This window comes from Chiroxiphia lanceolata, chromosome 3, assembly GCF_009829145.1.
Source record: "Chiroxiphia lanceolata isolate bChiLan1 chromosome 3, bChiLan1.pri, whole genome shotgun sequence".
In the NCBI taxonomy this organism is placed as follows: domain Eukaryota; kingdom Metazoa; phylum Chordata; class Aves; order Passeriformes; family Pipridae; genus Chiroxiphia; species Chiroxiphia lanceolata.
The window spans coordinates 93,327,771-93,345,034 of NC_045639.1; the positions used below are offsets into that span (position 1 = coordinate 93,327,771).

A 17,264-nucleotide genomic window follows, 5' to 3' on the forward strand; every position below is an offset into this window, starting at 1 on the left:
TTGCATCACTAATAGTCAGCTATTAGGTTTTGACAATTTCTTTGTCCAAAATAACCATCATGTAATCAAGGTTACGATATATCAACACAATTCTTATATGCCAAATATTATTTGAATTAAAAGGAGATTAAAAATTATCTTCCCCTAGCTACGTGGCAAAGGAGAAATCTAGCCAATAATCGCTGCTGCACCCTCCAAATTGGAGCAAAATATTGAAGATGACAGACACGCTGTTCAAACCAAACTGCCAAACTTCCCAACTGACAGATGGGGACGGCAGCATTCATTCCTGTGTCTTTCCCTCCTTTAAATGACTCAGCCTATTCTTCTCCCTTCAGCAATTTCTGAGTGTGCTGCTGCTTACAAAGGAAGGAGGCTCCTTTGCAGGAACTGATGAATGGTACTCTACAAAGAAATGTGCCACAAAGAACTGCAGTCTGGCAAAATGGCCGCTAATCCTCAGTGTTGTCAATGAAGCTCAGCTGTGGCTGTGGGAACTGGAGCCTGAATTAAAATGTTCTTCCACCTCCCTCTCAGGGAAAGCTGAGGGTCTTGCTTTCTGAGAGTATGCAATGGGAACATGTTCTGCTCTCACTAAGGTCAGTGGGAGATGGTGGGCATTTTGGATGAACATCATTCTTTGAAGAAAGATGCCTGCCACTTAAAAAAAATTACGAAATATAGCTGTAAAAAGTCCTGCTTTCTACAGTTTTGCATTTTATGATGAAGAGAGAGTGGAATATAAGCAGAGGGATGAGTGCGTATCTTGGTTCAGGTCGGGAAAAGAGATTTTATGATATGTACATGCAGAGAATGTACAAAAGTGGGAGAGGACTGGTGAATATGAAGTAAAAAACAGAAGGGATTTATGTAATCATGCTTTGTAGGACTTTTAGGGAAAAAACCCCACAAGAAGTTCCAAAGCCACTTAATAGGTCAATATAATTTTGATGTTTCGTGTCACTCTAAATTAGAATAAATAAGTCAGATAATGAAACTGGCTTTAAATCTTAATATAAATCCCTTTTGGTGTTCATATTTCTTGCTTTCAAGTAAGCACAGATACCATATTCCCTAAGTTACTTATTTAATATTTTTAAGTTGAAAAACAGATGCGAAGACTAGCCATTAAACTGGAATCAAAAGAATACCTCAGTGATTTAGAATTCACCACATAAATGAGATTATTTGAAAGAGGTCAGATACTTGGAGATATGCTTATACTTACAGATACTCAAATAAGATAAATTATGAAAATGCAGATCTGTGTGTCTAAACAACTTCTTGCTAAGGTTGAAACCATTGTGACAAGGGGTATAAAAATCTGGCAACCAGAACCACCAGATGCCTTAAATTGTAATCACAGGTTTTGCATACTGTAATCAGAGCAACCTTACAGCTGTGTGTTTGAAATGGGCAATTCCCTAAGCCTACCACAAAATGTTTACCTTACCTTTAAGCCCAGAATGAACTCATTTTTTAGTTGTGTGTTTTGGAATAACTCAGCGATAACAATTTCAAAGAAGTCATGCAGCTCTGTAATCCTGTATGCGGAGATGACTTTGCTGAGATTCTCATTCTGATCTCTAGTGAAAAAGGAATCAACCTTGAAGACTGAGTTTTAAAATCCACAACTATTTCATGAAAGAATCAATGCTCATGAACAGTCTATCTTTGTTGATCTATTCATTGCTGTCTTTCTTTTTACTTTTTGTGGGCCTTTTTTTCTAAATTAAAGATGATGCAATATTTTCAATGCTTTCTCATATAGTAGCTCTTGATACCTGAGATGTCTCACGCCTTCTTTTTTTTTTCCTCTGTATGTCCTTTTTTTCCCCCCATGGTTTGATAGAATCTGAAATCATAAGATGTTTTTTCCTCACTGATATGGAAAGTAGCCATGCAGTAATGTTCAAAGTTTCTCCTTACTACAAGCCATCATTCATATCAAAATAGCATTATCAAAATAATATTTTCAAAAATTCAAGATATCAATTTGTTTTACCATTTTACTTAGATTAGGAATTGGTCAGGTGTTATAATTTGTGCTTAATGACATTAGCTATTTGTTATTAGCTAGTATCCCCTTTGTAGGTACAGCATGAAGTTCAAAATTTATTATGGATCTCTTGTTAGAACAGTGTTGAAGTAGAACTTTGATTCTAGAAACTTCACCAGTCATTGGAAAAAAATGAAATCATGTGGCCTGGATTTTTGAGTTCAAACATAAGCCATGAAAGATATATGAAGTATTAGCAATGTTACCGAGAAAATGATATTAAAGAAGTGTGGACAAAAATCAGACTGCTTTTTGATAATCCCGACAGGTAGAAGGAGACATATATAAGGTTACTTTAATTTTATCCTTGCTATTTATTTTCTCCTTGTTTTCCTTGAAAGCAGGGTACTCTTTTATAATATGACTACTAAAAAAACCTAATTACAGAAATTACTTCAGAATGAAGTATTTTAAACAACTTTTACATTCCTAAATCCTAAGCATTTAAAGTATTTAAAGTATAGGTTTTTCTATGGTTTCATGTCTTTATTTGAAATTCTCTCTGACAAAAATGTGCACGTAAGAGTTTTAAATGACATCTGACCTCTTCTCTGACTACTAGTCATGTGATGAAAAATGCTTTTGAAAATATTTAACTGTAAATACAGGAAGATGACTAAACTCTTAAACTTTTGTCTTCTAAAAAATTCCCATCGCTGCCAAAGCTGGTGAAGCTCCTCTGATGGTTAAAATAGTGGGAGCACTAAGGCAGAAAATCTTCCAAGTGCCCACAAGCGTTCTTACCACTGTACCTTCCATCTACCACTGCAAATCTCTGTTCCTTCCGTTAGAAAATGAGTGGCCACACATTCCTTATCACGTTTGCCCTTCCTCTCACAGAACTTAACATTGGGAAACTTTGCATAAATACATAACAAGGACAAGGAACAAATTTGTTCAGCAAGGCAGCAAGCAGGCTTACTGCACTACCTCCCTTTCCAACATTTTAAAGAATGCAACTATCTTCTCTCTTTCCTTTCCCATGTAGCTTGAGAATTACATCCAAGACAGTATGAAGAAAGAAATGGTAGAGATCCAGCAAACTGCAGTGCAGAACCAGACTGCAGTAATGATTGAAATAGGCACAAACTTACTAAATCAAACAGCTGAACAGACCCGCAAATTAACAGATGTTGAAGCACAAGTAAGTAATGAATTTCAACCTAAAAATGCTTCTGCTTCCCAAATACTACAACTACACATTTAACACCGTTTATTGTTACACTATTTAGTTCAACAATTAGAAGTCAATCATTATCACCAAGAGCTCCACCCACCCTAAGGATACATTAGTATTTGATAATACCTAGTTCCATCTCAAGCCCAGTGTTGTCACCTGAGTGATTTCCTTTACAGCAGGATTGGAAGTAAGTCTAGCAAGATAACTGTTACATTAATCTTTAAACAGAGTGTACTTAAAACTACTATACTATATCTAAGCATCACTTGGGTCCTAGTGTGCTTTCATACAACCTTCATTGTATATCTCTGTTGATTATTCACCACTTTAGCTAAAAGAAAGTTTCTTCAAACTGCCTTTGCTCCATTTACCAGGTTCATTGCTTCTTAAAATTGAAACTTTTCTATATTTTTTGTAACTTGTCAAGAAAAATGTGTCTTTTTAATGAATGCTTTCACAGATACTCTAAGAAGGCTTCTAGAAAAGCATATTCACACAGAAGTAAACCTGCCTGCTGTACATATTATTTGCTAACTTACTTTAAAAAAAAGGGTTTTTCTTTAATTATGGTTTAATTGAAAAACATTAACATTCTGTTAAACAGAATGCAGATATTAATAGGAGGACAAGTCCAATCAATGAAGAATGGCATGCATTTGTATTTTTGCAGACATGGTGGGAAAATTCAGACATATAACTGCCAAAACACATAATGAATATAGCATGCAGCACATAACATGTTATATAATAGAAATAGCATACAAAATCTAAAATCCTTGTTAGACATTTTACTATCTGTAGAATTCATCCAATGAATAAAATTCCACTTTTTCACAAGCCTTTGTGAATTCTTTGATAAACTGATAGTTCATAGCTCACAGAGGTACTGAATTTAACTTTCTGATTGCATTATTCAGGAGCTTAATATTTTGCACATGTTGAGAGAATGTATTTATTCATTCACTGTAATGTCTTTATGGAAATTACTCAATTATTTTCTGCTTAGAGGAAGAAAATCCTGACTGTAGCTTTCCTTCTCTGCTTGAAATTACTGGTGACTGGGTTTAAGGCTTAATTAGCAACATAAGGAAATTAACCAAACAATTGCTCTCTCAAGGACACTTACTTTTGGCAATAGTTTTCAATTACACTTAAGTGTGAAATCATGTCCTGAATGACTGTTTAACATGAAGGACATGAGTAATCAATTCTTCCTGTCAAGGAAAGCCAAATTCTGTTGAATTAAAAAAAGCTGTTCTAAAACAATGAGAAAATATTTCTAGAAAACATGCCTCAAAGTAATGCAATCCCATACAGACCGAACACTATCTTCCATGTTTCCTAGTATCTGTATCTCTTGATTTAAAGATGCAAGTAAAGTGTAAACAATACATTTAGAAAAGGTAACATTAAAATGCAAAGAATGAATTGACAAAAGTGTGGTTCACATGAAAAACATTTGAAAATATAATTTGGGATCGAGAAAAATAGCTAGGAGGGAACTATCAAGTGATTTTAAGACTGGGCCAAGATTTCAGCAAGCGAGAGAGTACCTACTTTCTACACCAGACTGAGATAACTCAACTCATTCTTTGAGCAACAAACATAACAGTTCCAGTAATGAAGTAAGAATTATCATAACAGAGGGGAAGATATAACAGCAAAGCTAAAGTACACAGTAACTCTCATCCATTGATCAGAAATGTAGCAGACTACTGAAATATTCCCACTCATATATGGTAGCGTAATAATAAAATTAGTGCAACTATGTGTATTCTTCTTCCTTCTGATTCCATGAACATTTGTGCCCACATTAAGTGTTGAAAAATATATATATTTTTAATCATAAGCTTAAGAAGAGATTTGCATGATTTCAGAACATAACAAAATTAAAATTTATTTAAGAGAAGTATCTTAATTGTCAATTTTTTTGTGTAAATTTTATTTAGGTATTAAACCAGACAACCAGACTTGAACTTCAGCTTTTGGAACACTCTCTTTCAACAAACAAACTTGAAAGGCAGATTTCAGATCAGACCAATGAGATAACAAAATTACAAGAAAAAAACAGGTAAGTTTGCCTATCAACCCAATGAAATGCTATTCCCTGAAGTGCCCTTATAATAGTTTTAGAAACAAATGTACTGAAGTAGGAAAATAAGCCCTGGTACACAACTCCCCACACCCAGCTATGCTCATTACAAAGGTCATATATTATTTAAAGTCTAGGAGATCACGCAGGTTTCTTCTCGTATTCTCTTTATATATCATTTTTCACTATTTAAAGTTCTCCTTTATTTAAGGAACTTAAGGCTAAAACTGCAGTACTTCTCAGTACGTCAGTTGTAGACAATTTATATTGTTCTTTAGACTGATCAAGACGAAGTTATCAGTAACCTGATTCGAACTAATTGAGTGCAACCACATCTCCAAAATTTTATTTCCATGTAGTACAGAGCTATCCTAATGAACAACCAGGTCATGGCCGCAATTTTTTTCTAACATGAGAAAAATAAAACACTAATCACATTCAATGTTCCTTACTAGTCAATGTTTGAAATTCAGACCAATATCCAACTGTTATTCTTATCCTTTTCTGTACTCAGCTGTGGTCTAAAGGCTCATACCTTTTTTCAGCTGGTTTTGTTTCCATATCACCAGGGTCTTATTTTACTTTTGGCAATAAATAGTTTACAGAGAAATTTAAAAGCAGCAATAACAGTAAGTTGTCTCCTTCAAAACCATGTTTTTTTATGAGAACCATATGTGCAAAGTGCTTTTTATTTTGAAAGAATTAGCTTAAAAAACCCATGAGACATGTTTTGACATTTTTGTTCACTAGTCTACTACACTTACATATGCTCCCTAAAGGTTTTGTCTATCAGCTTAAGAAGAGCAAGCATCCTTATCAAATGGAAAGCGAAGGAAATACTGAATTTTAAAGGTCACTTTTCTTTGGTGTTGAACTCAGCAGATCTTAGACTACTCTTGTAACATCCATGTAAACACAAAAGCATTGTTTCTCACCTAAAAAAAGGCAATGTGACTTTGAGCTAATCTTCATGAAACATAAGATTCAGGATTTTTTTTCAATAATAGCAATGGATTTTAGGTGAACTTCTGTCTTCTGGCCATGCACCTTTTAACATCAGCTTTCTCAGTGTCTGCATCAGAACAATTAGCAGTGAAATAATGTTCCATCCAGAGACCTAATCATACCAGCTCCAGAACTGGAGATGGCTAACACATCTTCAAGTAACTATTTGCACGTTTCCCTGTCTTAATGCCATAACATTTATTCATATTAAGTATATATTTTAATTATAGGATGTTTGAAAAGTTCACAGTTTCAATCTGTTTGAAGATGAGATTAAGTTTCATCTTTTAATAGGGTAAACCCATGAAATCTTAGTCACTGTATCTTTCCTTTAATAATGCTGAATTATCAAACACCTAAAAAGCCTGCAATACAGACTATGGCAGACAATGTTTTTTATTAATGCACCTATATAATAAATTAAAGCATATATATGAAACTAAACTTTCGTTTAGTCATCTACTGCAGATATGGCATCAGAGAATGAAATTGAGTACTTGTGAAGAAAGAAACTTCTACAACAGGCTTGACATCAGTTCAAAATTGTTTCTGGGGAGCCTAATTGTAATCTTTTATTCAGCTTTCTAGAAAAAAGAGTTCTTGAGATGGAAGACAAGCACACACTTCAGCTGAAGTCAATAAAAGATGAAAAAGATCAGCTTCAAGTCCTAGTATCCAGACAGAATTCTATTATAGAAGAACTAGAAAAACAGTTAGCTACAGCTACAGTAAACAACTCAGTTCTGCAAAAACAACAACATGATCTGATGGAGACCGTTCATAACTTGCTTACTATGATATCTACACCAAACTGTAAGTAAAAGCAAACACGCTTATATAATTTCTGAGCTATTTTCTAATTTATGTACATTGTTACCTATAAAGTCTTACATCTAGTTCTGTCACACTTCTGCTTCTCAAAAAGTCTGTATTTTTTTGCCTGAGTTGATTAACCTCCTTTTTAGGGGAGTAGGGTAAACAAACACATCATTTATGTGGTTTCTTTTCAACATTTTGTTCATCTTCTGTGGTTTACACTGGTTTGCCTGCCCACTTCTCCAGTGGTTCATCAAAATAGAGAGATGCCAAGTGTCATTCATCTCACATAGCATTCGTGTGGCAATATACCAACTGACCAGTCTAGGTTAGACTGCATGATGTAGGCCTGCAACATTTCTTCCTGGCTCACACAGGTTGTTTCTGCCACCTCTCATTGCTTTATGCACATAGATTTGATCAAAGAAAGGACAAATTATAGTGGCTGATAAAGGCAAAGGAACCAGCACAGGCATAGTTTTTACCCCCAACAACAGAAAGCAGCAGCCCAGGCCAACAGGTACTGCCAAAAGTCCTCCACTGAAGTTTCCTTGTTCATCCTAAAAATCCCTCAGCCTAGCAAATTTATAGGCAAGAATCTCACCCCTAATTGCCTGACAACCCTGGAACAAATCATAGCCACAGAGCATAGCTTCCAAATTTGTGCAGGTTCACACGCTCCATAGAAAACCCCACACAAACCACAAAGTTATGGCTACACAGGATTTAAACAGTCCTTGCCTGGAATTTTATGTCTGATATGAAACCTGGACAAATTAAGAAGGTATAGCTATTCTATAGAAAAGACTGGCACATTTGCCTGTAAAGTTCTCAGGGCTTAAAATACACCAGCATACAGAACCCCTAAAAAAGGATTTAAAATTAAATACCAGAAAAAAAATTTTAAAATTTGTCATTACACCATAGAAGACAGTATAGGTAGTCTGTGTTACATTACTGCAAGTTAGATCACAGAAAAGGAAAAGAGTGTTCGGAAGTCCTTACTTTCAGTAGTATCCTAAATAATATGATGTTGTAGGTTTTTCGAAACAAAGTAAATCCCGAGTTTTTTTGTCTTGATAATTGATGCTATCCCCTTAAATGCCATTACCAAGGCTGTACATGTTCCTGCTGATGTTATCTGCTATACTAGTGCACAAATAAGTAAACAAGTCAAAGTCATGTTGGCTACAGCACTGTTAAACCCAGAGTGGAAAAAATAATGAGCGTTTGCCAAAAAGACAAAATTAGCAGGGAAAGCTTCTAGGACAGTATACAAACAATAGAGTGTGGAAAAGCAATTAAAACACTGAACGTGTTATTTTTATATGTAAGGCAAAACACTTAAACAGGTAAATAATGAATAAGCAAGCTAAAAACAACATAATAAGCAACTGTAATATAAGCATGTATTTATATGGCACCTAAACCTTTGTAGTAACTGTCTGCTTTTTAGATTGAATTAAAAGGGAAAACACACGGAACCAACTCCAAAAGGTTCAAATATGAAATATCAGTCAGCAGGCAAAATGCCAGGAAATTCCAACCTCCACAGTTATAAAATACTGAACGAAAAGATGAGCCTTAGATTGTTCTGTAGAATAAGAAGGCTTAGACATATGAAAATGTATTTTTTGCACAAATCAATTCGAGAAGGGATGTCTCTTCAGTGGGTTGGGCTGAGCTGCCAAGCTTCAGTTTGGTACATATAAACTTGTTCCTGCTAAGCACAGGGGCAAAGAAACATATCTAAAATCTTTGTAAGAGTAGTTCCACCAATCTGCTGTATTATAAAAGACTTCATAACTCTTACATTGGATTTTACAATATTAGAGTACTGCCCCAAAGTGATTCTTAATATAATCACTTGCTAGTTAGGTATTTACGTAGTAATAGTTAATGAGCACATAGGTTGTAATACACGTAAGAGTCCAGGAAAGGCAATGAGTGGAAGCAGAGACTGTTTAACTGAATGTCATGCAATATCCTTTCTTATTCAACATAAGTATTGGCATTTTTCAACTTATCAAGCAACCAGACTCCTACCAGAATAATGTCTCTAAATTATACAAAGTAACAACATACATAATAAGTATCTTGATCTGTCATTTCTTTCAGGGCCAGGCATATCTTTTGGAGCTGCAAAGCTTTAGGCTGATTACATCATAAATTGCTTCTTAGTAACTTTTATTTGTCTCTTCTTAATGCCTTCCATTTCAATTGTATTTTTAACAGCTAAAAACAACTTCATAGCTAAAGAGGAGCAAATCAGCTTCAAGGACTGTGCTGAAGCTTTCAAATCTGGACTGACAACAAGTGGAATCTACACTTTAACAGTTTCAAACACGGCACAAGAAAAGAAGGTAGGATAAAGAGCTACCTAGCCATACTGGATGTTAAAAGTTATTTGATCTGGCAAATATGCTATTTTGAAGGCTAGTTAATAGTGAAGTTTACTACTTACCAAGGTCTTTTTATAAGCATTTCATCACTCCTAAGTCAGAATATCTAACAGGAAGAAAAAAGTCCTTCAGGTGAAATCTTGGCTCCGTTAAAATTAATGAGCATTTTGTTGTTTGTGTCAGCATGCCAGAATTTAATTCTTTTTTTTCTGCAAAATTAACGCAGCTAAAGCAATAACATACTGACATTTCTTTACAAAGTCTGTAACTCCATCAGAGTTGCTCTTGCATGATCTGCAGACTCCTATCTCCTCTTAAATTCTTAGTTCTTTCACGTGCCCAAATCCCTTCACATGGCAAAAGGAGGTAAAATCAGGGATGCGGAAGAGTACTCATGGATATATACTCATGACAGAGTTTTAAGGACATTTATGTAACACTTGCATTAACAATTAGATCAGCATGACTGACACTGGGTAACAGAGAGCATTTTTCTGGAAAATATTGCTCTGATTTAAATAAAAGGTGAGTTTGCAGTGGTTTCACTAGATCAGTTTAAATTCCTCTGTGGATATTTTTTCCCCATATGTTTAACTGAAATGACCTTCAGCATCAATTTCAGTTAAAGCCATATACCATAGCTCTATAGAAGAGACCTTGAGCCAAAAATGGCATTCAGTAGATGAAACACTGGATGCCTGACAGATGCTCCATCTACTGAAATAAATAAAATGATAAAGCTTCAGATAGTATAAGTCAGTTGAAACAGTCAACAGAATGTGAAAGGGAGAAAAGTCACACGTGGATTGTGAGGATAAAGAACCAAAACCTGTAGTGAGCATGGGGAGGAATCGGGCTCAAAAGACGAATGTTTGTTTTTAACTATTCAGACACAGATGAACAGGCTAAAGTACATTTGAATATGAAAAAAAAATGCTTAATATATTTCTTAGACAAACACTAAATAATTTTCTAATTTCTACTGTAGACATTTCCTTACACACACACAAAAAAAGAAATATTTAATGGAATTCCAAAGGTTTTACTTTATTACATCAGAAAAACTAACAGAAAATTTAAAAAAAACAAAGAAAAATGAGTCATATGTGGAAAAGCAATTGGTAAAACCCAGACAGAGAAACCATTTTTTCCCCAAGCTTGGATAGCAAAGGTTTAGAAATGAAATTCACTAGTGATTAGTCTTTGAAGTGCCAGAACTTCATTTAGCCCAAGCCAGACTGTGATCTTTACATTTACAAAGCGCTAAGCTAAAGGAAATAAGAAATTTGTTTGGGTAAGACCTATAAAATACAATAGATAAAACCTGCAATTTTTTGCAGATATAATCTAGAGAAATTATTCACAGTCCGCTTCTCTTGGGGAAAAAAAAAGTTAGTTTTCTTGTCAAATATTCCAGTCTAAATACATCTGTTTCACAAGAAAATTAGTTACATAAGATGCCATAAAGTGAAGCTGAATGGTATTTAAATAGCATAGATATCTACAATCACAATTTTAAAAGCTAAAGGAGACTCAGCTACTACATCCCTGAAGTAACAGATTGCAGCAGTCTTTGTTAGACATCTCAGCAAGGTTTACATTCCTTCGATCTCTTACTATTACTTGTCTCAAGTGTTTTTCTTTGGTTTTAATTTTACTGTCATATATAATATACAGAGCATGCATATTTTCTAAAATTAGATGCAAGTGCAGGACATATTACAGAATGAAAATTTCTGTCATAAACTTTACACTGCATTTTCAAAAGTACAATCACAAATTTCATAGACTATAAAATATTAAATGCTTTACATTTGAACATGGAAGCTTAAAAAACTTAACATAAATACCCATTTTGGTAACTGACTAGGCTAAAAAGTAGTTAAAATACACTAATTTAATTAAATTAGTATTAAATCAGTAATTTAATAATATTAAAGAATTTAAATCATATTCTGCCCATTTTGGATAAAAAAAGACAGGGAAGGTTTTACTTACCATATGACATTGAAAATAAGAGACTAAAAAGTTTTAATCTGATGTTGATTTTTTATACAAATATAGAGGAGTTGTCAAGGGAAGTGAAGGTTTAGGGATAATCAACATGTTACACCATTTTCAACTGTTTATGATGTGGATGGCTACTCAGACCAGGAAACAGAGTGACCTTTTTTATTTGCCAAAAGTGCTGCACTGCTGTTTATGTTTTCATCTTTTCCTCTTGTAACACCTTCTGACCTCCCAATGGGCTTATAAACAACTCCTGTGTAATCTGTAACTGATCCCACTTTACTAATTTGTCTCCCATCATAATCCAAAACTAAGGAACTGCATATGAAAGTCGAGAGGAAAACAATTATTTAATTCCATTAATATTTTCAAGCTTTCCTGTTCTGCACCAGGACAAAAGCTAAGTCCTTTTAAAAACACCGAGGAAAAACAGCAAAAGACTGCTGACACAAGGAAAAATGGCAGAGGCAAACCCAAGAAAAGTCAATAGTTTCATGTTTACAGCAACCGCATGAACCAATTAAACTCCTGGTTTTAACCAGGCAGAGTACATAAAACTGTTACCAATGTATTACTCCAAAGCTTAAAATAGTGACTGAAACAGTGGCTAAGCTCTTTCCCATTTCCACCCATGTTTAGCTGAATTTTTGTCCCAGAACTGACACACATTCAGAGCCAAGGCCTTTTAACCAAAACTTTCTCGCAGGAAGTGATTTCGGCAAGGTTGAATTCACCAACAAAATGGTTTATCATAACCTTCCAAAAAACTAGCTACTAATTTCACATTGTTTCTAATGCCAAGCATTAAAAAAGATCATATGTGTAGCTTCACCAATACAGTAAGAATAAGTAAGATGATTTTGGTTTTTTTTCTGTGAATCTTTGAAGTCTCATCATCTGTCTTTTCACTGGTACCTGGTATAAGGGTAAATTAAATTATAAACAGTGTGTGTAGTTATTTTTTCCAGAACAAGGAAACTCAGACTGCAGTTCTTATCTATTCACATCTCTAGGAGATAGAGAAAGCAGAGTACAAAATCATTGCACTGCACCTGCTTTAGCATAAAAACTCTAGTGGATCTTCATCCTGATAACTCAGCCTGAGCCTAACCATTCATAAAGTACGTCTGAAAACACTTACACCCCAAATATCCTCTCACAGTGCTACAGCTGCTAGAATTGTAAGCACTGAAGCAGTTCACAAGATACTTCAAATATTCCCCATTCCAATTTGTTGTAACTTGAGAGGCTAATCTCTTTATTCTTTTTGGCATCTGTTTGAAGACTCCTGCTGCCTGTCTAATCTTGGTATCTATTTTTACTAGTTTTATCAAATGTTACATGTCTTCCTTTTGAACATAAAACCTAGGCTAGGTTGAAAGGTCAGAAGAGTTCTGTTCTAGTAATGAGTTATAAAAGAAAGCCTTAGAGATGACTGACATGAAATTTTTTTGGTGCGGAAAGATTATACTCACAAAATTACATAAACTTCTTAAAATCGTTACTGGTAAAAAAAAAATCTATGTGAGATTTTTATGGACATCTCTCCTCCAATTTCTTATTATGTGTTTCAGTTCCTAGTTAGTTCCTTTTCCCTTTGGGAACAAATTTGCAGTACCCCAGCATTTATCCCAACAAACCTACAGTGCCTATAACAGCTAGTTGTCTTACCATTTGCTTACTTTCCTGCCTGTTACAGGAATGTTTTATGTAGAACATCCAGTCATTCACTGTTCGAGAATATTTTAATCTCATTAGAACAAAATAAAGTGCTATTTAAAGGCATTTATTTCTTCAAAGTAATAATTCCAACTGAATCAAAATTTAGATGATAGGCATCAAGAAAATTGAATGTAAGATGCAAAAAACCCATCTACAGTAGCAATATCGACTGGACTTGCAGCTCAAGTAAATTAATATATGGGCTCCTACTGTACATACTTAAAAACTCCATGTTTCAAAGAAGGGTAAAACAGTTCTGTTCTCCATCTGACTGCTTATATTGTTCTTTCAAGTGGGGTGAAGCTTCAGAATCAACAACTTTCTCTACAAAGCATCTGCTTTGGCCCATTGTTAGTATCCTTCCTCATAGCCCTCTGTGGAAATTAGTTTTCACATATACATGTAGATTACACTTCATGAGTTAGCTTTCTGAAACAGACTGATCTCTTACATCTTCTGCCTTTCCTTTACAAGGTAATTTTTATTTTACTAAATTTAATTTATATACTGCTACCAATTTTTTACTGGTCATTAAATAAAGATGTTAGTAAAAACAAAGAAAAACCAGGCTTTGAGATGTAAGGAATTACACACATCAGTACAAATGAAAGTTGCTGCTTTCAATTAAATTCCATTCACATGATATACTTTAAGAAGTAACCCCTAATCCAACTCTTTTCCTTATGTATTTTATCTTTCCTAAAAATCTCAAATTGAATGTCTTACAATTCTCTGATGTTGAACAAAGAGTCTAGATATAAGCTTAAAATAAAGTATCTGCTTTGGATTTCTTATGTGCTACAGCCTATTGAAACACTAATATATTTGATATTTCCAGCTGTAAGGGCTTTCTTTCCCTTCAAAAGTCTGATGCCTTTGAACAGTATATATGATATATGACACTGCTTGAACTGTAAATACCCTGTTTGAATTATATAAATATATACATGTGTGTGCGTATCACATACGTACAATCCACATATCCTAAATGAGCCAACTACACTGAAAATTTAGTAAGGAGTACACCTTACTTCCTAAAACAACACATATAAAACTGCCATAGGACAGAAGGAAATTCTGGCTTCTCTGAAGTCATTCTTTTTCAATGAATTTCCAGGATGTTTAACAGTTCAAAGAGCTCAAATCTGCTAACTGCTAACACTGATAAGCCAGTGACCCAAAGAAGAGGATGAAAAAGCCATACAGCTTCAGTGTCATTCAGTCATGATTTGGGACATCTATAGGCACATTGTGACAAGCAGCAGTAATAAATTAGGTAATAAGTAAGACCACTGAGAGAATTTTTAAGCAAGGAAGGAAACTTCCAAATTCATACTGAAATGCTTGGCTAGGTTTTTTATTTATTTATTTATTTAATTAGTCTCTACAGATGAAATATCCTATCAAAGTGTAAGAAGTCAAATCTTAACTCCACAGCTGTAAATGGGAAGATGCAACTTCACTTAATAGATGAAAGATCTAGAATAAAGATTAGAAGTTAATGTAGTTTAATACTCACAATAGAATATAAAAACTTTTCAAAGATGTGAAATAATTCTGAAGAAGACTCAGAACTTCAGTATCTTGACAGGAAGTGGTAAAAAAATTAAACTTACAAATGAGAGAGCATTAACTGTGAACTCTCCAGACAGGAATACTTGTACAAGCAATTTAATATTTTTCTTAAAGATAGTATTGGTACTAACATGCAATTTAAACAGATCCTGACTTCACTTTGCCTTTCATTGTACTGAGTTACACCAGCTTAGCTTTACTAACTTCACAAGTCTACCTATAAGTTCTGTTAGTTTCAGAAAAGCAGAATTAGATGCAACAATTTCAAATCCTTTCTCAAGAAAAATTGTACTAGATATTCACATATTTACAAAATTTTCTTGTTAATTTGTCCCCTATTTCTCCCAAACATCACTCCAAAATTCCTGTTAATTGTCAAAAGACTTTTTTTCCATCAGCATCTCCCCAATACTCTGGTTCCTTCAGTAATACCTTTCATCTCTGACACTGTAGTGATTTTAATCTAGAAGGAGATTGACTGAAAAAGACACCTATAAACTTGAATTTTATGTCCCAGAGATGTATTTATTGGGAATTCTAAAACTGAGTTCAGTGAACTGCCTATTACATGTCAGTCCTTTCAAAGTTTTAGCAATGACTCGGTAAAATCAAAGGTTATTTAGGAATATTTGGAAACATCTTACAGTTGTTACCTTTTTGTTCAAGAATATAAGATATCCATTGCAGTCTGTATAACATGGTTTCAAGATTTAAGTTTGAGATAATAACTGTTCTACACTTACATTTAACTTTGGGGTCAGACCATTTGCAAAGGCGCTGAACAATGACTGTGGAAATAAAAATATATTTCAGTTTGCTCACTGCCTGAACTTGACAGTATACTCTGAAAAGCCATGGGAAACTTGAACAGATCTCTCACAAGAAAAATGGAGAAGTGAAAACATCTTTTAGAAAAAATATATCACGAGGAAACTCACAAAAATACCGGTGCAAGAGGGAAGCATAGAATAAGAAATTACATTCCTTTTTTTTTTTCTTCCTTTAACAGCAGCTACCAGCTATTTTTAAGGTGTCATTTGTATTCTGTTAAGTGTGATACAGAGGAATATACAGAGGAATCACATTTATTTGTGGACAACCACAACTGATTTGTATGACAGCTATGAAAAACCTGCATTTTTAACACATATTTTGCACAGCTTGCCTTTCTGGGTTTGTTTTGCTATGACTTATGCTGTTACACACTTACTCTGACAGGCCTACTGTGACATGGAAACTGGTGGAGGAGGCTGGACAGTTATTCAGAGACGTGAAGATGGCAGTGTGGACTTTCACCGGACATGGAAAGAGTACAAGATGGTAAGCAATGTTTTCTGAAGCCTTAAATATTAGTTATTATTATCTGAAATCTAATACACTAAAGTTACATTAATAGCATCCTTAGAATGTAAACAACTTTAAAAAGTTGTCTATGTCCTTAGATGCTCATTTAGAAAATGTCAGAGTCCAATAAGTTGTTTGTCTAAGCAGACTTGCAAGTGTGATGTTTGTTTTTAAAGAGAAACCTTACTTTTCTTTAATCAACTGTTCCATCATATGTCTACATTTTTTGAGTTATTTATATTTGTGTTTCTAGTGGCAACAGTCGAAACTGCTCCAAATCTATGAAGTAATACTGATTCACTGTTTCAGATTCCTGAGCTTGTCTTTGCTGAAATTAACTTTTTGAAATATTACAGACCAATAACCCTCATAGACACAGGAAAATTCTCCGTTGACAGACTTGAAAACTATTAAACTTAAAAACAGATAAAGTGATAATTTCAAACTCAAACAAAAAAAAAAAACAACAAAACAAAGCTTTAATATAACATATAGTTTAAAATATGCACCTTGAATTACAGGGATTTGGTGATCCTGCTGGGGAATACTGGCTGGGAAATGAGTTTGTTTCTCAATTGACTAATCAGAAGCGTTATGTTCTTAAAATACACCTGAAAGACTGGGAAGGAAATGAGGCGTATTCATTGTACGACCACTTCTCTCTAGCAAGTGAAGAATTAAAATACAGGTAAGCAGAAAAATCAGACTTGAATAAAACAAAGCTCTGATAGTAATAATTCTAAACTGGGTAGATGCATGAACTTATTTTGTACAAATCTTGACTATTTTCCATTTCACTCAGAAAATAATGTTTGCTCCACTTTTTACCTATTGCCTAAAAAAATTATTTCTTTTTCCAAAGAAGAAAATGTGTATTTTACTAGTGCTCACCAGATTTTAATGGAGCTATTAATTATGCTCCCATCATCCTGTAAAATGTAAAGCTTCATAATTTCTTCTTACATCTTAGTTAGAATAAGAAATAATACAAATTTTAAAGAAATACTTTTTATATAAATACTATCACAGTATTATACACTTTTAGTAGTATCATAGTAT

The 17,264-nt window shown here is 34.1% G+C and overlaps 1 protein-coding gene across 2 annotated transcripts in view; it reads left to right on the plus strand.

Moving 5' to 3' along the window:
• The window catches only part of ANGPT2 (angiopoietin 2), a 45,947-nt gene that overhangs the window by 18,228 nt on the left and 10,455 nt on the right, over positions 1–17,264 (plus strand). The window contains exons 2-7 of one of the 2 annotated variants that reach the window (XM_032683303.1): positions 3,048–3,203; positions 5,189–5,310; positions 6,917–7,149; positions 9,388–9,515; positions 16,080–16,181; positions 16,727–16,893. In XM_032683303.1, the coding sequence (XP_032539194.1) occupies positions 3,048–3,203; positions 5,189–5,310; positions 6,917–7,149; positions 9,388–9,515; positions 16,080–16,181; positions 16,727–16,893 (908 nt within the window). The remainder of the gene's footprint in view (positions 1–3,047; positions 3,204–5,188; positions 5,311–6,916; positions 7,150–9,387; positions 9,516–16,079; positions 16,182–16,726; positions 16,894–17,264) is intronic. The other variant, XM_032683304.1, reaches the window with a different exon arrangement.